This window comes from Aphelocoma coerulescens, unplaced genomic scaffold (assembly GCF_041296385.1).
Source record: "Aphelocoma coerulescens isolate FSJ_1873_10779 unplaced genomic scaffold, UR_Acoe_1.0 HiC_scaffold_187, whole genome shotgun sequence".
NCBI classification, from domain to species: domain Eukaryota; kingdom Metazoa; phylum Chordata; class Aves; order Passeriformes; family Corvidae; genus Aphelocoma; species Aphelocoma coerulescens.
Window position 1 is genome coordinate 136,613 of NW_027183535.1, and position 22,846 is coordinate 159,458.

Below are 22,846 nucleotides of genomic sequence, written 5' to 3' on the forward strand. Positions count from 1 at the left end.
CAAAATCATAATAACTCAGGGGGAAAGGGGTTATATCTGCCACTTCAAGGGGGGCTTCTGCCTTCCTTAGCAGACACCTGTCTTTCAAACCGAGACATCTTCCTAAATGGACTGAACAATATTTGGAAGCGGGCGGCTGTCTCGGTGTGACAATGATTTCATAGCACGAGCAAAAAGAGACTTCTCTTCCTAAATGGACTGAACAAGGTTATGATGGAAGTGCTAAACAGACTGAACATCTCAAGGGTTGTCTTTACATCATCAGGGGGAGAAGGGAGGAAGGTGGGGGGAGGAGGAGAGTTCTGAAGGTGTGGTCTGATTTTATTTTCCCTCTTTTAGGTCTGTTCATAAACTTCTTTCAGTTCTTTCAAGGTTGCTTTGCTTTTCTCCTAATTCTTTTCTCACAGAAGCTAAACAGGAATGAGTATTTGGGACAAAATCGGTGTTTCAGCCCGGTTACGAACCCAACCCGCTCCGAATGGTAACGCAGACCTTCTGTTCTGCTCAGGGAAGTCGAGATAAGGGAGATAAAGTTGTTCCCATAAAGGATAAAACGTGATGTGTGCACTGAAATACGCCGACGAGGAAGCAGCGCTAATTTGTGACGATTTGGACCTTGAGTCCTTTCTGCTTTAATCACACGGGGTTGTCCTTGCTACTCGGGGAATGGAGCGGATCGGAGACCTCAGGAGCTGATTTACCCCCTCAGGAGCTGATTTATCCCCTCAGGATCCCATTTACCCCCTCAGGAGCTGATTTATCCCCTCAGGATCCCATTTACCCCCTCAGGAGCTGATTTATCCCCTCAGGATCCCATTTATCCCCTCAGGAGCTGATTTACCCCCTCAGGAGCTGATTTACCCCCTCAGGAGCTGATTTACCCCCTCAGGAGCCATTTACCCCCTCAGGAGCTGATTTACCCCCTCAGGGTCCCATTTATCCCCTCAGGACCCCCTTTACCACCTCAGGACCCCTTTTACCCCCTCAGGACTCCATTTACCCCCTCAGGACCCCCTTTACCCCCTCAGGATCCCATTTACTCCCTCAGGATCCTATTTATCCCCTCAGGACCCCATTTCCCCCCCAGGATCCCATTTACCCCCTCAGGGTCCCATTTACCCCCTCAGGACCCCATTTACCCACTCAGGACCTCATTTACCCTTTCAGGACCCCATTTACCCCCTCAGGACCCCATTTAGCCCTGCAGGACCCCATTTACCCCCTCAGGGCCCTGATTTACCCCCTCAGGGCCAGATTTACCATTTCAGGACTCCTTTTAATCCCCTCAGGACCCCATTTACCCCCTCAGGGACAGGTTTGCCCCCTCGGGATCCTATTTGCCCCCTCAGGACCTCATTTACCCCCTCAGGACCTCATTTACCCTTTCAGGATCCCATTTACCCCCTCAGGACCTCATTTACCCTTTCAGGACCTCATTTACCCTTTCAGGATCCCATTTACCCCCTCAGGACCTCATTTACCCCCTCAGGAACCCATTTACCCTTTCAGGACCCCATTTACCCCCTCAGGACCTCATTTACCCTTTCAGGACCCCATTTACCCCCTCAGGGCCCTGATTTACCATTTCAGGACTCCTTTTAATCCCCTCAGGACCTCATTTACCGCTTCAGGACCTCATTTACCCCCTCAGGACCAGGTTTGCCCCCTCAGGACCTCATTTACCCCCTCAGGACCTCATTTACCCTTTCAGGACCTCATTTACCCCCTCACGACCCTGATTTACCCCCTCAGGATCCCATTTACCCCCTCAGGACCTCATTTACCCTTTCAGGACCCCATTTAACCCCTCAGGACCCCATTTACTCCCTCAGGGCCAGGTTTGCCCCCTCAGGACCTCATTTACCCCCTCAGGACCTCATTTACCCTTTCAGGACCCCACTTACCCTCTCAGGACCTCATTTATCCCCTCAGGGTGACAGGAGGGCCGGGTTTGGAATACGGAACTGTGGAGAGCTCACCAGGAGGTCAATCAGCCTCCAGGGTTTGTTTTCTTTGGAACTTACCCAGCATTTATGGCTTTGGCTCCTTTGGAAGTTGCACAACCTTTATGGCTTTGGAAGTTCCCTACCCTTTAGGGTGTGGTTTGCATGGCAAACATGCTCCTGAAAGGCCGAACGAGGTCCTGGCTGGGCAAATGCCACCCCGAGGAAATCTGAGCCTGGGTGTCATGAAACTGGAGGAAATAAAATGCTCTTAAATGTAACCTTAAAAATGCTTTGTTTCGTTCCTTATAGAATTTCATCAATATTTATCCCCATTGGGGTGACTTCTACTCTGCCCTCATTTACCACCCCTTAAGGCCCATTTACCCGCTCAGGACCCCATTTACCCCCTCAAAAGTCTGATCTACTCCCTCACGGACCCATTTCCCCTCAGGGACCCATTTACTCCTTCAGGACTCTGATTTACCCCCTGAAGCCACCATTTGCCCTTCCAGGGTCCTATTTACCACCTCAGGATATAAATTTACCCCCTCAGGACCCCCTTACTCCTTCAGGATCCCATTTACTGCCTCAGGGCCCTGATTTACCACCCCAAGACACCATTTACACTCTCAGAATCCCATTTACTCCCTCAGAATCCCATTTACTCCCTCAGAATCCCATTTACTCCCTCAGGACCCCATTTCCCCCTCAGGATCCCATTTACCCCCTCAGGATCCCATTTACTCCCTCAGGATCCCATTTCCTCCCTCACCCCATTTCCCCCTCAGGATCCCATTTCCCCCCTCAGAATCCCATTTACCCCCTCAGGATCCCATTTACCCCCTCAGAATCCCATTTCCTCCCTCACCCCATTTCCCCCTAAGGAACCCATTTATCCCTCAGAATCCCATTTACCCCCTCAGGGCCCCATTTACCCCCTCAGGGCCTCATTTCCCCCTCAGGATCCCATTTCCCCCTCAGGACCCCATTTACCCCCTCAGAATCCCATTTACCCGCTCAGGACCCCATTTACCCCCTCAAAAGTCTGATCTACTCCCTCACGGACCCATTTCCCCTCAGGGACCCATTTACTCCTTCAGGACTCTGATTTACCCCCTGAAGGCACCATTTGCCCTTCCAGGGTCCTATTTACCACCTCAGGATATAAATTTACCCCCTCAGGACCCCCTTACTCCTTCAGGATCCCATTTACTGCCTCAGGGCCCTGATTTACCACCCCAAGACACCATTTACACTCTCAGAATCCCATTTACTCCCTCAGAATCCCATTTACTCCCTCAGAATCCCATTTACTCCCTCAGGACCCCATTTCCCCCTCAGGATCCCATTTACCCCCTCAGGATCCCATTTACTCCCTCAGGATCCCATTTCCTCCCTCACCCCATTTCCCCCTCAGGATCCCATTTCCCCCCTCAGAATCCCATTTACCCCCTCAGGATCCCATTTACCCCCTCAGAATCCCATTTCCTCCCTCACCCCATTTCCCCCTAAGGAACCCATTTATCCCTCAGAATCCCATTTACCCCCTCAGGGCCCCATTTACCCCCTCAGGGCCTCATTTCCCCCTCAGGATCCCATTTCCCCCTCAGGACCCCATTTACCCCCTCAGAATCCCATTTACCCGCTCAGGACCCCATTTACCCCCTCAAAAGTCTGATCTACTCCCTCACGGACCCATTTCCCCTCAGGGACCCATTTACTCCTTCAGGACTCTGATTTACCCCCTGAAGGCACCATTTGCCCTTCCAGGGTCCTATTTACCACCTCAGGATATAAATTTACCCCCTCGGGACCCCCTTACTCCTTCAGGATCCCATTTACTGCCTCAGGGCCCTGATTTACCACCCCAAGACACCATTTACACCCTCAGAATCCCATTTACTCACTCAGAATCCCATTTACCCCCTCAGGACCCCATTTCCCCCTCAGGATCCCATTCACCCCCTCAGGATCCCATTTCCCCCCTCAGGATCCCATTCACCCCCTCAGGATCCCATTTCCCCCCTCAGGATCCCATTTCCCCCTCAGGACCCCATTTCCCCCTTAGGGCCCCATTTACCCCCTCAGAATCCCATTTCCTCCCTCACCCCATTTCCCTCTCAGGATCCCATTTACTCCCTCAGGATCCCATTTACTCCTCAGGACCCCATTTCCCCCTCAGAACCCCATTTACTCCCTCAGGACCCCATTTCCCCCTAAGGACCCCATTTCCCCCTCAGGACCCCATTTCCCCCTCAGGACCCCACTTTCCCCCCTCAGGACCCCTTTTTCCCCTCAGGACCCCATTTCCCCCTCAGGATCCCATTTCCCCCCTCAGGATCCCATTTACTCCCTCAGGATCCCATTTCCTCCCTCACCCCATTTCCCCCTCAGGATCCCATTTCCCCCTCAGGACCCCATTTCCCCCTTAGGGCCCCATTTACCCCCTCAGAATCCCATTTCCTCCCTCACCCCATTTCCCTCTCAGGATCCCATTTACTCCCTCAGGATCCCATTTACTCCTCAGGACCCCGTTTCCCCCTCAGAACCCCATTTACTCCCTCAGGACCCCATTTCCCCCTAAGGACCCCTTTTACCCCCTCAGGATCCCATTTACTCCCTCAGAATCCCATTTACTCTCTCAGGACCCCATTTCCCCCTCAGGACCCCATTTCCCCCTCAGGACCCCACTTTCCCCCCTCAGGACCCCTTTTTCCCCTCAGGACCCCATTTCCCCCTCAGGATCCCATTTCCCCCCTCAGGATCCCATTTACTCCCTCAGGATCCCATTTCCTCCCTCACCCCATTTCCCCCTCAGGATCCCATTTCCCCCTCAGGACCCCATTTCCCCCTTAGGGCCCCATTTACCCCCTCAGAATCCCATTTCCTCCCTCACCCCATTTCCCTCTCAGGATCCCATTTCTCCCTCAGGATCCCATTTACTCCCTCAGGATCCCATTTACTCCTCAGGACCCCATTTCCCCCTCAGAACCCCATTTACTCCCTCAGGACCCCATTTCCCCCTAAGGACCCCTTTTACCCCCTCAGGATCCCATTTACTCCCTCAGAATCCCATTTACTCTCTTAGGACCCCATTTCCCCCTCAGGACCCCATTTCCCCCTCAGGACCCCATTTCCCCCCTCAGGACCCCACTTTCCCCCCTCAGGACCCCATTTCCCCCTCAGGACCCCATTTCCCCCTCAGGATCCCATTTACTCCCTCAGGATCCCATTTACCCCCTCAGGTCCCCATTTCCCCCTCAGGACCCCATTTCCCCCCTCAGGACCCCACTTTCCCCCCTCAGGACCCCATTTCCCCCTCAGGACCCCATTTCCCCCTCAGGATCCCATTTACTTCCTCAGGACCCCACTTTCCCCACTCAGGACCCCATTTCCCCCTCAGGATCCTATTTCCCCTTCAGGATCCCATTTACCCCCTCAGGACCCCATTTACCCCCTCAGGACCCCATTTACCCCCTCAGGACCCCATTTCCCCCTCAGGACCCCCTTTACCCCTCAGGACCCCATTTACACCCTCAGGACCCCATTTACCCCCTCAGGATCCTATTTACCCCCTCAGGACCCCATTTACTCCCTCAGGATCCCATTTACCCCCTCAGGATCCCATTTACCCCCTCAGGACCCCCTTTACCCCCTCAGGATCCCATTTCCCCCCTCAGGATCCCATTTACCCCCTCAGGACCCCATTTCCCCCTCAGGATCCCATTTACCCCCTCAGGATCCCATTTACCCCTCAGGATCCCATTTACCCCCTCAGGACCCCATTTTCCCCTCAGGACCCCATTTACCCCCTCAGAATCCCATTTATTCCCTCAGGACCCCATTTGCCCCCTCAGGACCCCATTTACCCCCTCCGGGCCCCTTTTACCCCCTCAGAGCGCCAGGAGCGCTGGCTTGGGAATGCGTCGCCATGGAAATCTCACCGGGCTTTGCTAGTTTGGTTTCTCTGGAAGATCCTGAGCCTTGATGGTTGAGTTTTGTGCAGAAAATCCCGCTAGGAAAAGCCAATGTCCATAAAGGAGACGGACGAGTCCTGCACCTCCATTCCAATAAAGGCAGAGAGCCCACTGGGGCTCAGCCCTGTGGGGTTTCTCTCTCAAGGGTTCGGGGCACGCAGCCTCCTTTGATCCCAAACTCCTGGCTGCACGTTATCCTCTTCCTTTCTCCATGGGCTGAGCTACCGGGAAGGTGCAGCTTTCCTGAATTGACGGCCAGATATTCCCTCTTTCAGGACTCCATTTACACCCTCAGGATTCCATTTGCACCCTCAGGACCCCATTTACCCCCTCAGGACCATATTTATCCCCCGTTTACCCCCTCAGGACCCCATTTACACACTCAGGACCATATGTACCCCCCGTTTACCCCCTCAGGACCATATTTATCCCCCATTTACCCCCTCAGGACCCCATTTACACACTCAGGACCATATGTACCCCCTGTTTACCCCCTCAGGACCACATTTATCCCCCATTTACCCCCTCAGGACCACATTTACCCCTCAGGACCACATTTATCCCCCATTTACCCCCTCAGGACCCCATTTACCCCTCAGGACGCCATTTACCCCTTCAGAACCATATGTACCCCCCATTTACCCCCTCAGGACCCCATTTACCCCCTCAGAATCCCACTTACCCCCTCGGAATCCTGATTTACCCCCTTAGGAGCCCATTTACCTCCTCAGAATCCTGAGGTATGCCCTCAGGGACGGATTTACCATTTCAGGACTCTTTTCCCCCTCAGGATCCCATCTACCCCCTCAGGATCCCATTTACCCCCTCATAACCTCATTTACCCCCTCAGGACCCCATTAGGGTTAGGGTTAGGACTCCATTTACCCACTCAGGACTCCATTTACCCCCTCAGGACCCTGATTTGCCACCTCAGGACCCCATTTCCCCCTCAGGACCCAATTATCCCCTCAGGACCCCATTTATCCCCTCAGGGCTCTGATTTATCACCCCAGGACCACATTTACCGCCTCAGGGCCCCATTTACCCTTTCAGGACCCCCTTTACCCCCTCAGAACCCCATTTACTCCCTCAGGACACCATTTACCCTCTCAGAATCCCACTTACCACCTCAGAATCCTGATTTCCCCCTTAGGGATGGATTTACCATTTCAGGAGCCTCTTTTCTCCCTCATGATCCCATTTACCCCCTCCGAATCCCATTTGCTCCCTCATAACCTCATTTACCCCCTCAGGTTCCCATTTATCCCCTCAGGGCTCTGATTTATCACCCCAGGACTGCATTTACCACCTCAGGGCCCCATTTACCCTTTCAAGACCCCCTTTACCCCCTCAGGACCCCATTTTCCCCCTCAGAATCCCACTTACCCCCTCCAAATCCTGATTTACCCCCTCAGAATCCTGATTTACCCCCTCAGGGACAGATTTACCATTTCAGGACCCCATTTACCCCCTCAGAATCTCATTTACCCCCTCAGGATCTCATTTTCCCCCTCAGGGACGGATTTACCATTTCAGGACCCCGTTTTCCCCCCTCAGGATCCCATCTACGCCCTCAAGGCCCCATCTACCCCCTCATAACCTCATTTACCCTCTCAGGACCCCATTTATCCCCTCACAGCCCCATTTACCCCCTCAGAACTCTGATTTACCCCCTCAGGTTCCCATTTACCCCCTCAGAACCCTGATTTACCCCCTCAGGTTCCCATTTACCCCCTCAGGGCACCAGGAGCGCTGGGCTGGGAATGTGTCACCATGGAAACCCCACCAGGAAGTCACCGGGGCCCTCACGGTTTGGTTTGTGTGGAATTTAAACCAGGCCTTGATGCATTGGTTTCTTTGGAATTTACCAGGCCTTGATGGTTTGGTTGTGTGTGTGTGTGTGTCAGGGACTGCAGCATTTTAATTCGTCGTGAAGTGCTTAAAATAAAAAAAGATCATTTTGTCTTCACGAGGTAACGTCGGGAAACATTTTTAATCCACGGAGAAAAGGGGTGAAATTTAGGAATTAACACGAAAGGAAAAATCTGCCTCACCTTTTGTGGCGGCATGAAATACAATACACAAGCTCTGGTCGTCAATCTGCTGGGTGAAATTGGTGCCAAGACATCTCCTCTGGAATTTTATGGGAACAGCTGTGGGATGCAGAGCCCGGAACATCCTCCGAAAGGTGGTCTGGTAACGCAGACCTTCTGTTCTGCTCAGGAAGTCGAGATAAGGTAAATCAATTTGCTCTTGTAAGGACTAAAACGTGGTGTTAACATTGAAATATGTTGATGAGGAAGCAGCGCTAATTTGTGACGATTTGGACCTTGAGTCCTTTCTGCTTTAATCACATGGGGTTGTCTTTGCTACTCAGGGACTGGAGTGGATCGGAGACCTCAGGAGCTGATTTACCCCCTCAGGAGCTGATTTATCCCCTCAGGATCCCATTTACCCCCTCAGGAACCTGATTTACCCCCTCAGGATCCCATTTACCCCTTCAGGATCCCATTTACCCCCTCAGAACCTCATTTACTCCCTCAGGACCCCATTTACCCCCTCAGAACCCCATTTACCCCCTCAGAACCCCATTTACCCCCTCAGGATCCCATTTACTAACTCAGGACCCCATTTCCCCCTAAGGATCCCATTTACCCCCTCAGGATCCCATTTACTCCCTCAGGCCCCATTTACCACTTCAGGACCCCATTTACCCCCACAGAATCCTGATTTACCCCCTCAGAGATTGATTTACCATTTCAGGACCCTCTTTGCCCCCTCAAGATCCCATTTAGCCCCTCAGGGCCCCATTTATGCCCTCTGGGCTCTGAATTATCACACCATGACCACATTTACTCCCTCGGGGCCACATTTACCCCCTCGGAATCCTGATTTACTACCTCAGGACACCATTTACCCACTCAGGACCCTATTTATCCCCCATTTACCCCCTCAGGGCCCCATTTACCCCCTCAGAACCCCATTTACCCCCTCAGGATCCCATTTACCCCCTCAGGACCCCCTTTACCTCAGGATCCCATTTCCTCCCTCAGGCCCCATTTACCACTTCAGGATCCCATTTACCCCCACAGAATCCTGATTTACCTCCTCAGAGATTGATTTACCATTTCAGGACCCTCTTTGCCCCCTCAGGATCCCATTTACCCCCTCAGGGCCCCATTTATGCCCTCTGGGCTCTTATTTATGACCCCATGACCACATTTACCCCCTCAGGGCCACATTTACCCCCTCGGAATCCTGATTTACTACCTCAGGATCCCATTTACCCACTCAGGACCTTATTTATCCTCCATTTACTCCCTCAGGACCCCATTTACCCCCTCAGGACCCCATTTACCCCCTCAGGATCCCATTTCCCCCTCCGGATCCCATTTACCCCCTCAGGACCCTGATTTACTCCCTCAGAACCCCATTTATCCCCTCAGGACCCCATTTACCCCCTCAGGACCCTGATTTACCCCCTCAGGACCCCATTTACTCCCTCAGAACCCCATTTACCCCCTCAGGACCCTGATTTACCCCTTCAGGATCCCATTTGCCCCCTCAGGACCCCATTTACCCCCCATTTACCCCCTCAGAGCCCCATTTACCCCCTCAGGACCCAATTTACCCCCTCAGAACCCTATTTACCCCCTCAGGACCCCATTTACCCCCTCAGGATCCCATTTACTCCCTCATAACCCCATTTACCCCTTCAGGACCCCCTTTACCCCCTCAGGACCCCATTTACCCCCTCAGGACCCCATTTCCCCCCTCAGGACCCTGATTTACCCCTTCAGGACCCCCTTTACCCCCTCAGGACCCCATTTACCCCCTCAGGACCCCATTTCCCCCCTCAGGGTGACAGGAGCACTGGGTTTGGGATGTGTCAGTGCTGCTCCTGAAGACCCTCACCCATGGAATTGTCTGGAAAGACAGCGGCACACACCTTTTTCCATCGGTTCCTGTGGAAGTTACTGGGCCTTTATGGTTTGGTTTCCTTGGAAAACATGGTCCTGAAAGGGTAAGTGGGGTCTTGGAAGGGTAAATGAGATCCTGAGGGGGGTAAAGAAGGCCCCTGAGGGATTAAATGGGGTCCCGGAACTAAAAATGAGGTCCTGAGGGGATAAATCAGAGTCCTGGAAGGAGAAATCAAAGCTCCGGGTGCGGTAAATGGGTCCTGAAGGGGTAAATCCATGTCCTGGAAGGGGAAATGGAGCCCTGGGGGATAAATCAGGGCCTTGAGGGGTTAAACCCGGCCCCGAAAGGGTCAATGAGGTCCTGGCAGGGCAAATTCTGCCCGGCGCGGGGGAGGATCAGGGCGTGGGTCCCTCCCTCCTCTCACCCTTGACGCCCTCGGCCCTCACAGTTGCAGCCGGAGCCTCTGGATGCTGCTGGAGATGGAGCCCAAGGTCGGGACCCCCAAAAGCCCCGAGAGGACCCCCCAGGCCGGGTACCTGAGGGGGGTTTGGGGGGAATTTGGGGGATTTTGGGGGGATTTGGGGGGGATTTGGGAGCCCCCAGGGCCTGAGATGTGGCCAGGCGGGAAAAGGGAGGTGGAAAGTTCTGGAGTCTGTGGAGCTTTGGAGGGGCTGGGGATGGGGTGGAGAGGGGGTGGGACCCCCCGAGTTCCTGGGGAGGTTCAGGTGGGACCCCCCAAAACCTCACCTGGGCACCTGGGAACCCCAAAACCTCCCGGGAGCGTCAGCTGGGAACCTGGGAAGCCCCAAATCCCTGAGAATTCTCACCTGGAAAGCCCCAAGTCCTTGGGGAACCTCAGCTGGGATCCCCCAAATTCCTGGGGAGGTTCAGGTGGGACCCCCCAAAACCTCACCTGGGCACCCCAAAACCTCCTGGGAGCCTCACCTGGGCACCTGGGAAGCCCCAAATCCCTGAGAATTCTCACCTGGAAAGCCCCAAATTCCCGGGGAACCTCAGCTGAGACCCCCCAGGACACCCAGGACCCCACCCGGATCCCACCTGAGCCCCCTCCCCACCTCACCTGGGGCCCCCCAAACCTCTGGGGACTCACACAGGGGACCCCCAAAACCTCACCTGGGACCCCCCAAATCCCCCCCCAGGACCCCTGGGACCCCCCAAACCTCACCTGGAACTCTCACTGGGGATCCCCAAAACCTCACCTGGGACCCCCCAAATCCCCCCCCCAGGACCCCTGGGACCCCCCAAACCTCTGGGGACTCACACAGGGGACCCCCAAAACCTCACCTGGGACCCCCCAAATCCCCCCCCAGGACCCCTGGGACCCCCCAAACCTCTGGGGACTCACACAGGGGATCCCCAAAACCTCACCTGGGACCCCCCCAAATCCCCCCCCAGGACCCCTGGGACCCCACAAACCCCTGGGAACTCTCACTAGGGATCCCCAAAACCTCACCTGGGACCCCCCCAAATCCCCCCCCCAGGACCCCTGGGACCCCCCAAACCCCTGGGAACTCTCAGTGGGGATCCCCAAAACCTCACCTGGGACCCCCCCAAATCCCCCCCCAGGACCCCTGGGACCCCACAAACCCCTGGGAACTCTCACTAGGGATCCCCAAAACCTCACCTGGGACCCCCCCAAATCCCTTGGGACCCCCCAAAGCCCCCCCAGGACACCCAGGACCCTCCCAAATACCTGGGGACCCCTCACCTGAGCCCCCCAAAACCTCACCTGGGACCCTCCCCAACACCTGGAAGCCCCACCTGGGACCCCCCCCAAACCTCACCTGGGACACCCCAAAATCCCTGGGACTCCCCCCATGTCCCCTGGGGACACTGGGATGGAACTGGGGACACTGGGAGAGGACTGGGAACACTGGGATGGAACTGGTGGCACTGGGAGGGGACTGGGGACACTGACTGGGATGGTGACAGTGGGACTGGGGGCACTGGGAGGGGACTGGGAACACTGGGCTGGTGACACTGGGAGAGGATTTGGGACACTGGGAGAGGACTGGGGACACTGGGATGGAACTGGTGGCACTGGGAGAGGACTGGGGACACGGCTGGTGACACTGAGATGGTGACACTGGGCTGGAACTGGGGACACTGGGAGAGGACTGGCAACACTGCGATGATGACACTGGAGTGGTGACACTGGGAGGGGACTGGGAACACTGGGATAGAACTGGTGACACTGGGAGAGAACTGGGGACACTGGGATAGAGCTAGGGGATGCTGAGATGGTGACACTGGGCTGGTGACACTGGGAGGGGACTGGTGACACTGGGCTGGTGACACTGAGGTGGTGACACTTGGGATGGGGACACTGGGAGGGGACTGGGGACACTGGGCTGGTGACACTGGGATGGTGGCACTGAGGCAGTGACACTGGGATGGAACTGGTGGAACTGGGAGAGAACTGGGGACACTGGGCTGGAACTGGGGACACTGGGAGAGAACTGGGGACACTGGGAGAGAACTGGGGACACTGGGCTGGAACTGGTGGCACTGGGAGAGAACTGGGGACACTGGGCTGGAACTGGGGGCACTGGGCTGGAACTGGGGACACCGGGACGGAACTGGGGACACAGGGATAGAACTGGGGACACTGGGCTGGAACTGGGGACACTGGGCTGGAACTGGTGGCACTGGGAGAGAACTGGGGACACTGGGCTGGAACTGGGGACACTGGGCTGGAACTGGTGGCACTGGGAGAGAACTGGGGACACTGGGCTGGAACTGGGGACACTGGGCTGGAACTGGTGGCACTGGGAGAGAACTGGGGACACTGGGCTGGAACTGAGGACACTGGGATAGAACTGGGGACACTGGGCTGGAACTGGGGACACTGGGCTGGAACTGGGGACACCGGGACGGAACTGGGGACACTGGGATAGAACTGGGGACACTGGGCTGGAACTGGAGGCACTGGGCTGGAACTGGGGGCACTGGGCTGGAACTGGGGGCACTGGGAGAGAACTGGGGACACTGGGCTGGAACTGGGGACACTGGGCTGGAACTGGGGACACTGGGCTAGAACTGGGGACACTGGGAGAGAACTGGGGACACTGGGCTGGAACTGGGGACACTGGGCTGGAACTGGTGACACTGGGATGGAACTGGGGGCACTGGGCTGGAACTGGTGACACTGGGCTGGAACTGGGGGCACTGGGCTGGAACTGGTGACACTGGGCTGGAACTGGGGGCACATCCCCCCAACCCCCCTCTCCCCCTGTCCCCAGGTGTCCCCCCCGCCCCTCCCCCCCGAGGTGGCCCAGTCGAGGGACGTGCGGGACCGGGCGCTGGCGGCCCTGGTGGGCCTGGCCGAGGCCTTGGGGACAGCGGCCACCATCCCCGAGGCGCTGGAGCAGGCCAAGGCCGTGCTGGCCGAGGCCCAGGAGGCGCTGCAGCGGCTGCACGAGGCCCTGTGGCACGCGTGGACCCCCCCGGTGGCCACGGAGCCGTCGGTGGCCAAGGACGAGGACGAGGAGCTGCTGCGGCACGGCGGCGCCGAGGCCGAGCGGGCGGCGGAGAAGCTGCAGAAGGAGCAGGAGAGGCTCCAGGGGTGGCAGCGCTGGCTGCGGGCCGGGCAGGGTGCGGCCATGGGGCTGACGGTGCTGTGCGCGGCTGTGCGTGAGTAAAAACCAGTATAGACCAGTATAAACCAGTATGGACCAGTATGGACCAGTATGGACCAGTATGGGCCGGTGTGGGGCACAGGGAACCAGTACAGACCAGTTTGGATGGGTGGGCTCTGGGCCGGGCAGGGCGCGGCCATGGGGCTGACGGTGCTGTGCGCGGCTGTGCGTGAGTAAAAACCAGTATGGACCAGTATAGACCAGTATGGACCAGTATGGACCAGTATGGACCAGTATAAACCAGTATAGACCAGTATGGACTAGTATGGACCAGTATGGGCCGGTGTGGGGCACAGGGAACCAGTACAGACCAGTTTGGATGGGTGGGCTCTGGGCCGGGCAGGGCGCGGCCATGGGGCTGACGGTGCTGTGCGCGGCTGTGCGTGAGTAAAAACCAGTATGGACCAGTATGGACCAGTATGGACCAGTATGGGCCGGTGTGGAGCACAGGGAACCAGTACAGACCAATTTGGATGGGGTGGGCTCTGGGCTGGTCAGGGCACGGCCGTGGGGCTGACGGTGCTGTGCTAGGCCATGTGTGAGTAAAAACCAGTATGGACCAGTATAGACCAAAATAAACCAGTTCAGACCAGTACAGACCAGTACAGACCTTCCCCTGGCTGGAGGTGGGGACACTGGGCTGGTGACACTGGGCTGGAACTGGAGGCACTGGGCTGGTGACACTGCGAGAGGACTGGGAACACTGGGATGGGGACACTGGGATGGGGACACTGGGATGGGGACACTGGGATGGAACTGGGGACACTGGGATGGGGACACTGGGACAGGACTGGGGACACTGGGCTGGAACTGGGGACACTGGAGTGGTGACACTGGAATGGTGACACTGGGCTGGAACTGGTGACACTGGCATGGGGACACTGGGACAAGACTGGGGACACTGGGCTGGAACTTGGGGCACTGGGCATGGTGACACTGGCATGGTGACACTGGGCTGGTGACATTGGCATGGTGACACTGGGCTGGTGACACTGGGATGGTGGCACTGGGCTGGTGACACTGGGCTGGTGACACTGGGATGGTGACACTGGGATGGTGACTCTGGGCTGGTGACATTGGCATGGTGGCACTGGGCTGGTGACACTGGGTTGGTGACATTGGCATTGGCATGGTGGCACTGGGCTGGTGACACTGGGCTGGTGACATTGGCCTGGTGACACTGGCCTGGTGACTCTGAGCTGGTGACACTGGGCTGGTGACATTGGCATGGTGGCACTGGGCTGGTGACGCTGGTGTGGTGACATTGGCATGGTGACATTGGCATGGTGACTGGCATGGTGACACTGGGCTGGTGACACTGGGCTGGTGACACTGGTCTGGTGACACTGGGCTGGTGACACTGGGATGGTGACACTGGATTGGTGACACTGGGAAGGTGACACTGGGCTGGTGACGCTGGTGTGATGACATTGGCATGGTGACATTGGCCTGGTGACATTGGCAGGGTGACATTGGCCTGGTGACACTGGGCTGGTGACATTGGCATGGTGACACTGGGCTGGTGACACTGGGATGGTGACATTGGCATGGTGACATTGGCATGGTGACATTGGCATGGTGGCACTGGGCTGGTGACACTGGTCTGGTGACACTGGGCTGGTGACTCTGGGCTGGTGACACTGGGATGGTGACACTGGGATGGTGACACTGGTCTGGTGACACAGGGCTGGTGACTCTGGGCTGGTGACACTGGGATGGTGACATTGGCATTGGCATGGTGAGTCTGGGATGGTGACTCTGGGCTGGTGACATTGGCATGGTGACACTGGGATGGTGACATTGGCATGGTGACATTGGCATGGTGACACTGGGCTAGTGACACTGGGATGGTGACATTGGCATGGTGACATTGGCATGGTGGCACTGGGCTGGTGACTCTGGGCTGGTGACACTGGGATGGTGACATTGGCATTGGCATGGTGAGTCTGGGCTGGTGACTCTGGGCTGGTGACATTGGCATGGTGACACTGGGATGGTGACATTGGCATGGTGGCACTGGGCTGGTGACACTGGGCTGGTGACACTGGGAAGGTGACACTGGGATGGTGACTCTGGGCTGGTGACATTGGCATTGGCATGGTGAGTCTGGGCTGGTGACTCTGGGATGGCGACATTGGCGTAGTGACACTGGGCTGGTGACACTGGCCCAGTGACTCCGGGCTGATGACACTGGGCTGGTGACCCTGGGATGGAACCGGGGCGGTGCCACCGGCCTGGTGCCACCTCTGCAGTGTCCCCTCTGTCCCCGCAGTGTCCCTGGACTCGGTTCGCGCCGCCCTGGGGGTGACAAAGGACTCTCAGCTCCTGCTGGCCCTGGGCACGGTGGCCGTGCTCTGCGAGGTGTCCGCTTGGGGCTTGGGGACATCGTGGCGTCACCTGGCCACCGCCGCCGCCCACCAGCGGGACACGGCCCAGCGCCTGCGTGACCGTGCCCGGCAGGTGGTGGCCGCCAGGGCCGCCGCCGAGGCCACCAGGGCCACCGCCGCGGCCATCACGGCCGCCCTGGGGCGGCTGGAGAGGGCGACGGGCGCGCTGAGGAGGTTGGTGGCCGCCGTCACCGAGGACAGGAAGGTGACACCGTGGGGGACAATGGCACAGGGGTTCCCCGAGAGCGCCCGGGTGCTCGAGGACATCGTGGTGGCCTTGGGGACATCGGGGGACAGGGAGGACAAGGAGGTGATGCGGAAGCTGAAGGTGGCACTGGGGGTGCTGGTGGCACAGGTGTAGGGACGGGGTGGTGGCACTGTCACCGCGTGGGGACAACGGGAGGGGGGCAGGGTGCCCCGGTGGTCCTTTGGGGACAGCGGGGCCGCTCCAAAGTCCCTTGTCCCACACTGGGGACACCCCAATGTCCCCAACAGGGTCCCCCCAGTAGCCAACAGGCCCCGATGTCCCTCCTTGATGTCCCCAGTGTCCCCCCCCCCCCCCCGATGTCCTCAGTAGGACCCCTGAGCCCTTTGGGGGGTCCCCAGTGTCCCCCCAGTGTCCCCAACAAGACCCCAAAGGGCCGAGAGTCCCTGTGGGGGACATCGGGGAGGGACGCTGGGGACACTGGGGTCGTCCTGGGGACACTGGGGGAACACTGAGGTCCTCTTGGGGACATCGAGGGGACATTGGGGACCTGCTGGGGACCTGTTGGGGACACTGAGGTCCCATTGGGGGGAGGGACTTTGGGGTCCTTTTGGGGACACTGGGGACATTGAGGTGCCCCCAAAAGCCAAAGGATCCTGTTGGGGACATTGGGGGGACATCAGGGGGACACTGGGGACACTGAGGTCCCATTGGGGGGACTTTGGGGTCCTTTTGGGGACATCGAGGTGCCCCCAAAAGCCAAAGGGTCCTGCTGGGGACATCGGGGGGACACGGGGGACATTGGGGGGAGGGATTTTGGGGTCCTTTTGGGGACTTTGGGGACATTGAGGTGCCCCCAAAAGCCAAGGGGTCATGTTGGGGACATCGGGGGGACACGGGGGACATTGGGGGGAGGGACATTGAGGTCCTTTTGGGGACATCGTGGTGCCCCCAAAAGCCAAAGGGTCCTGCTGGGGACATCAGGGACCTGTTGGGGACACTGAGGTCCCATTGGGGGGGACATTGGGGGGGACTTGGGGGTCCTTTTGGGGACATTGGAAACTTGAGGTGCCCCCAAAAGCCAAAGGGTCCTGCTGGGGACATAGGGGGGACACGGGGGACATTGTGGGGAGGGACTTTGGGGTCCTTTTGGGGACATCGAGGTGCCCCCAAAAGCCAAAGGGTCCTGCTGGGGACATCAGGGACCTGTTGGGGACACTGAGGTCCCACTGGGAGGACTTTGGGGTCCTTTTGGGGACATTGAGGTGCCCCCAAAAGCCAAAGGGTCCTGCTGGGGACATCGAGGGGATACTGGGGACATTGGGGGGAGGGATTTTGGGGTCCTTTTGGGGACTTTGGGGACATCGAGGTGCCCCCAAAAGCCAGAGGATACTGTTGGGGACATCAGGGGGACATCAGGGACCTGTTGGGGACCATTTGGGGACACTGAGGTCCCACTGGGAGGACTTTGGGGACCTTTTGGGGACATCGAGGTGCCCCCAAAAGCCAAAGGGTCCTGTTGGGGACATCCGGGGGGACATTGGGGGGAGGGATTTTGGGGTCCTTTTGGGGACATTGGGGACATTGAGGTGCCCCCAAAAGCCAAAGGATCCTGTTGGGGACATTGGGGGGACATCGGGGACCTGTTGGGGACACTGAGGTCCCACTGGGAGGACTTTGGGGTCCTCTTGGGGACATTGTGGTGCCCCCAAAAGCCAAAGGGTCCTGTTGGGGACATCGGGGGGACACGGGGGACATTGGGGGGAGGGATTTTGGGGTCCTTTTGGGGACTTTGGGGACATTGAGGTGCCCCCAAAAGCCAAGGGGTCATGTTGGGGACATCGGGGGGACACGGGGGACATTGGGGGGAGGGACATTGAGGTCCTTTTGGGGACATCGTGGTGCCCCCAAAAGCCAAAGGGTCCTGCTGGGGACATCAGGGACCTGTTGGGGACACTGAGGTCCCATTGGGGGGGACATTGGGGGGGACTTGGGGGTCCTTTTGGGGACATTGGAAACTTGAGGTGCCCCCAAAAGCCAAAGGGTCCTGCTGGGGACATAGGGGGGACACGGGGGACATTGTGGGGAGGGACTTTGGGGTCCTTTTGGGGACATCGAGGTGCCCCCAAAAGCCAAAGGGTCCTGCTGGGGACATCAGGGACCTGTTGGGGACACTGAGGTCCCACTGGGAGGACTTTGGGGTCCTTTTGGGGACATCGTGGTGCCCCCAAAAGCCAAAGGGTCCTGCTGGGGACATTGGGGGGACATCAGGGGGACACTGGGGGGAGGGACTTTGGGGTCCTTCTGGGGACATCGAGGTGCCCCCAAAACCAAGGGGTCCTGTTGGGGACACTGGGGGGACACGGGGGACATTGGGGGGAGGGACTTTGGGGTCCTTTTGGGGACATCGAGGTGCCCCCAAAAGCCAAAGGATCCTGCTGGGTACATCGGAGGGACATCGGGGACACCTTTTGGGGACATCGGGCAGCCGGGGTGCCCCCGAGGGCGGCGGCCGGGGGGCGGTGACGTGCCCAGGCCCCGCCCCTGGCACCGCCACCTCCCCGAATGACCCCCGAGTGTCCCCCCCGAGGGTGCGCAGAGCGTCCCCAGCGCGTCCCCGCAGCGCTCCCGGAGCGTCCCCGCGGTGTCCCCATGGAGACCCCCCAGAGCGCCGAGGTGCGACAGCCCCGGCACGGGGAGGGCACGGGGACAGGGGGTGGCACAGGGGACGATGGGGTGGCAGAGGGGACAGTGGGGTGGCAAGGAGGGATGGGGGTGGCCGGGGGGGGGGGGACGCAGAGTGGCAAAGGGGACAAGGAGGGGTAGGGGGGATGGGGGTGGCGGGGGGGACAGGGGGGACAGGGGGTGGCAAAAGGGACACAGGGTGGCAGGGGGTGGCAGGAGGGGACAGGGGGTGGCAGAGGGTGGCAGGAGGGGACAGAGGGTGGCAGGGGGTGGCAGGAGGGGACAGGGGGTGCCAAAAGGGACACAGGGTGGCAGGAGGGTGGCAGGGGGGACACAGGGTGGCAGGGGGTGGCAAAGGGGACACAGGGGGTGGCAGGAGGGGACAGGGGGTGCCAAAAGGGACACAGGGTGGCAGGGGGTGGCAGGAGGGAGAGGGGGTGGCAAAGGGGACACAGGGTGGCAGGGGGTGGCAGGAGAGATGGGGGTGGCAGGGGTGACAGGGGTGGCAGAGGGTGGCAGGAGGGGACAGAGGGTGGCAAAGGGGACAGAGGGTGGCAGAGGTGGCAGGGGGGATGGGGGTGGCAGGAGGGTGGCAAAGGGGACACAGGGGGTGGCAGGAGGGTGGCAGGAGGGGGAGGGGTGGCAGGAGGGTGGCAAAGGGGACAGAGGGTGGCAGGGGGTGGCAGGAGGGATGGGGGTGGCAGGGGGGACAGGGGTGGCAGAGGGTGGCAGGAGGGGACAGGGGGTGGCAAAGGGGACAGAGGGTGGCAGAGGTGGCAGGGGGTGGCAGGGGGGTGGCAAAGGGGACAGAGGGGGTGGCAGGAGGGTGGCAGGGGGACAAAGGGGGGGCAGGAGGGGACAGGGGGTGCCAAAAGGGACACAGGGTGGCAGGGGGTGGCAGGAGGGATGGGGGTGGCAGGGGGGTGGCAAAGGGGACACAGGGGGTGGCAGGAGGGACAAAGGGGTGGCAGGAGGGGACAGGGGGTGCCAAAAGGGACAGGGGTGGCAGGGGGGTGGCAGGAGGGTGGCAGGGGGACAAAGGGGGGGCAGGAGGGGACAGGGGGTGCCAAAAGGGACACAGGGTGGCAGGGGGTGGCATGAGGGAGAGGGGGTGGCAAAGGGGACAGGGGTGGCAGGGGGTGGCAGGAGGGATGAGGGTGGCAAAGGGGACACGGGGTGGCAGGAGGGAACGGGGGTGCCAAAAGGGACACGGGGTGGCAGGAGGGTGGCGGGGGGGACAGGGGTGGCAGGAGGGGACAGGGGTGGCAGGAGGGTGGCAAAGGGGACACAGGGTGGCAGAGGGTGGCAGGAGGGGACAGGGGGTGGCAGAGGGACAGAGGGGACAAGGGGACACGGGGTGGCAGAGGGTGGCAGAGGGTGGCAGGAGGGGACAGAGGGGACACAGGGGGTGGCAGAGGGTGGCAGGAGGGGACAGAGGGGACACAGGGGGTGGCAGGAGGGGACAGGGGGCACACGGGGGCAGGGTGGGTGCCCAGAGGGGACAGCAGAGCCCTGCAGGGAGGGGCCAAAGGGGACCCCGGCAGGGGACAAGTGCCACCACACCTCCCCTGTCCCCTCCCCAGCTGTCCCCGTCCCTGCTGGAGTCGCTGGTGGCCGTGGTGGCCACCCTGGGCGAGCTGGCGGCCGCCGTGGCCGGGGCGGATGGGGACGTCCAGCTGGCCGTGTCCCCGTGGTCCCTGCACAAGGGCCTGGTGGCCTTCATCGGTCACCTCCAAGACACCCTGGACCACCAGGGGAGCGCCCGCCTGGGCCAGGCCCTGGCCGCCCTCAGGGCCGGCCAGGGGGCCACCTGGGCCCACGTGGCAGCCGAGGCCACCGCCTGGCGGGACTCGGTGGCCACGGTGGCGGACAAATGGGCCCAGGCGGTCAGGGAGGCCACCGAGCTCTGTGAGGCCTGCGCTCACGCGGCCATCGCCGAGGCCACCGCCGAGGCCACCGCTGCGGCCACCGCGGGGGACCTGGGGGACGAGATCGCCCGCTGGGGCACGGCCAGGGACAGCCTGGTGGCCACCACCCGGCAGCTGCTGGAGGCCCTGGGCAAGGCCCTGGGCAAAGCCCTGGACAAGGGCCCGGACCAGGGCCCGGACAAGGCCTCCTTGGCCTCAGCGGCGGCCGAGTACGAGACCGAGGTGGCCGCGGCCACCGACAAGGTGGCGACGGCCACCAAGGCCATGGAGGAGGCCACGGTGGCCACCAGCAAGGCGAGGGCGGCCGCCACGAGGAAGCGGCGGGCGGAGGCGGCCCTGGGGCCGCTGGGGCGCTTGGTGGCCGCGTGCACCAAGGCCGCGGCGCTGCCCCTGGAGCTGCTGCGCCGGCTCGGGGCCATCGAGGCCACCCTGGACGGGGCGCGGGCCACCGACGCGGCGTCCCCCGACGTCCCCGAGGCCGCGGTGGCCGCGGTGGCCGAGGCCGAGCGGCTGTGGCGAGCCAGCTCCAGCCTGGCCTCGCGGCACCTGCTGGGGACCCTCGGCCACCTCCGCGACCTCCTGGTGAGCGGCCCCGGTGGCCCCGAGGTGGCCCCGAGGTGCCGGGAGGCCATCGAGGACATCCCGGGGCTGCTGCGGAGGCGGTGACGTCACCGCCGTGACGTCATGGGGCGGTGACGTCATCGCGGCCGGGGCGTCGCTGGGGGTCACTTGGCCCCTCCCCCCCCCCGCTGTGGGGTTGGAGCAGAATTTGGGGAATTTGGGGGGATTTTCATTAAAATTGTCCCGAGCGGGGACGGGAATTGCTGGGTGACGTCACTGGGGGCAGCTGGGGACGGCCGGGAGAGGGAAATCCTCCGGGAGGGGCCGGGGGGGAAATTTGGGGTGGGAGGGGGGATTTGGGATGGGAGGGGGGATTTGGGGAGAGTTCGGGGGATTTAGGGAGAGTTCGGGGGGATTTGGGGTGAATTCGGGGGATTTGGGATGAATTCGGGGGGATTTGGGGAGAGTTCGGGGGGATTTGGGGAGAGTTCGGGGGATTTGGGGAGAATTCGGGGGGATTTGGGGAGAGTTCGAGGGGATTTGGGGAGAGTTTGGGGAATTTGGGATGGGAGGGGGGATTTGGGGAGAGTTCGGGGGATTTGGGGTGAATTCGGGGGATTTGGGATGGGAGGGGGGATTTGGGGTGAATTCGGGGGGATTTGGGGTGAATTTGTGGGGATTTGGGGAGAGTTCGGGGGGATTTGGGGAGAGTTCGGGGGATTTGGGGAGAGTTCGGGGGGATTTGGGGAGAATTCAGGGAAATTTGGGATGGGAGGGGGGATTTGGGGAGAGTTCAGGGGATTTGGGGAGAATTCGGGGGATTTGGGGTGAATTCGGGGGGATTTGGGGTGAATTCCTGGGGATTTGCGGTGAATTCCTGGGAAATTTGGGTGAATTTGTGGGAAATTTGGGGAGAAATTTGTGGGAAATTTGGGATAATTCGTGGGGAATTTGGGGAAAATTAATGGGAAATTTGGGGTGAATTCATGGGGAATTTGGGGATAAATCATGGGGAATTTGGGGTGAATTTGTGGGAATTTGGGGTAAATTCATGGGGAATTTGGGACAATTCGTGAGGAATTTGGGGTGAAATTTGTGGGGACTTTGGGGATAAGTGGTGGAGAATTTGGGGAAAATTAATGGGGGATTTGGGGTGAATTTGTGGAGAATTTGGGGTGAATTCGTGGAGAATTCGTGGGGAATTTGGGGATAAATCATGGGGAATTTGGGGTGAATTTGTGGGAATTTGGGGGTGAATTTGTGGGAATTTGGGGGTGAATTTGTGGGAATTTGGGGTGAATTTATGGGAAATTTGTGAGCTCTGGGACCAATCCGTTCTCAGAGAATCAGGAGCGGCCTCGGGAAAATCCCACCCCGGCCCCAAATGGGAATAAAAATGGAAATTCCCCGGTCTGGGCTGGGATTTCTCACGGTCGGGAGAATTTTGGGGGGAATTCCGGGATTTTCTGGGTGAATCCCGGTATTTTCCGGGTGCATTCTGGGGTTTTCCAGGCAATTCCATTATTTCCCGGGTGGATTCTGATTTTGGGGTGAATTCCAGAGTTTTCCGGGTGGAT

At 59.4% G+C, this 22,846-nt stretch overlaps 2 protein-coding genes and 1 long non-coding RNA gene across 4 annotated transcripts; 2 read left to right on the plus strand and 1 right to left on the minus strand.

The window, feature by feature from the left end:
• Nucleotides 1-1,803: 1,803 nt before the first annotated feature.
• On the minus strand, nucleotides 1,804-8,045 carry LOC138101068 (uncharacterized). Its single transcript, XR_011147007.1, has 3 exons — nucleotides 7,978-8,045; nucleotides 5,891-6,166; nucleotides 1,804-2,194 (listed from the first exon to the last, which is right to left on the minus strand). It is a non-coding gene; the product is annotated as an uncharacterized lncRNA (long non-coding RNA).
• LOC138101067 (uncharacterized) lies at nucleotides 7,748-16,659 on the plus strand. 2 transcript variants are annotated; one of them, XM_068998907.1, is made up of 4 exons: nucleotides 7,748-8,160; nucleotides 10,293-10,335; nucleotides 13,108-13,498; nucleotides 15,776-16,659. In XM_068998907.1, the coding sequence occupies exons 1-4, from the start codon at nucleotides 7,991-7,993 to the stop codon at nucleotides 16,249-16,251; spliced, it is 1,080 nt and encodes a 359-aa protein (XP_068855008.1). In that variant the 5' UTR covers nucleotides 7,748-7,990; the 3' UTR covers nucleotides 16,252-16,659. The 2 variants fall into 2 exon arrangements, with proteins under 2 accessions (XP_068855008.1, XP_068855009.1); XM_068998908.1 differs by lacking the exon at nucleotides 7,748-8,160 and adding an exon at nucleotides 9,933-9,947.
• A 1,820-nt stretch (nucleotides 16,660-18,479) lies between these two features.
• LOC138101055 (tol-Pal system protein TolA-like) lies at nucleotides 18,480-21,521 on the plus strand. The gene is made up of 2 exons (XM_068998896.1): nucleotides 18,480-18,771; nucleotides 20,364-21,521. The coding sequence occupies exons 1-2, from the start codon at nucleotides 18,661-18,663 to the stop codon at nucleotides 21,372-21,374; spliced, it is 1,122 nt and encodes a 373-aa protein (XP_068854997.1). The 5' UTR covers nucleotides 18,480-18,660; the 3' UTR covers nucleotides 21,375-21,521.
• Nucleotides 21,522-22,846: the final 1,325 nt, after the last annotated feature.

Coding starts and splice junctions, on each gene's coding strand:
- LOC138101055 (XM_068998896.1), top strand. CDS start 18,661: ATGACCCCCGAGTGTCCCCCCCGAGGGTGCGCAGAGCGTCCCCAGCGC. Junction 18,772..20,363: donor AGACCCCCCAGAGCGCCGAG/GTGCGACAGCCC, acceptor TCCCCTCCCCAG/CTGTCCCCGTCCCTGCTGGA.
- LOC138101067 (XM_068998907.1), top strand. CDS start 7,991: ATGAAATACAATACACAAGCTCTGGTCGTCAATCTGCTGGGTGAAATT. Junction 8,161..10,292: donor GCTCAGGAAGTCGAGATAAG/GTAAATCAATTT, acceptor CGGCCCTCACAG/TTGCAGCCGGAGCCTCTGGA. Junction 10,336..13,107: donor TGCTGGAGATGGAGCCCAAG/GTCGGGACCCCC, acceptor CCCTGTCCCCAG/GTGTCCCCCCCGCCCCTCCC.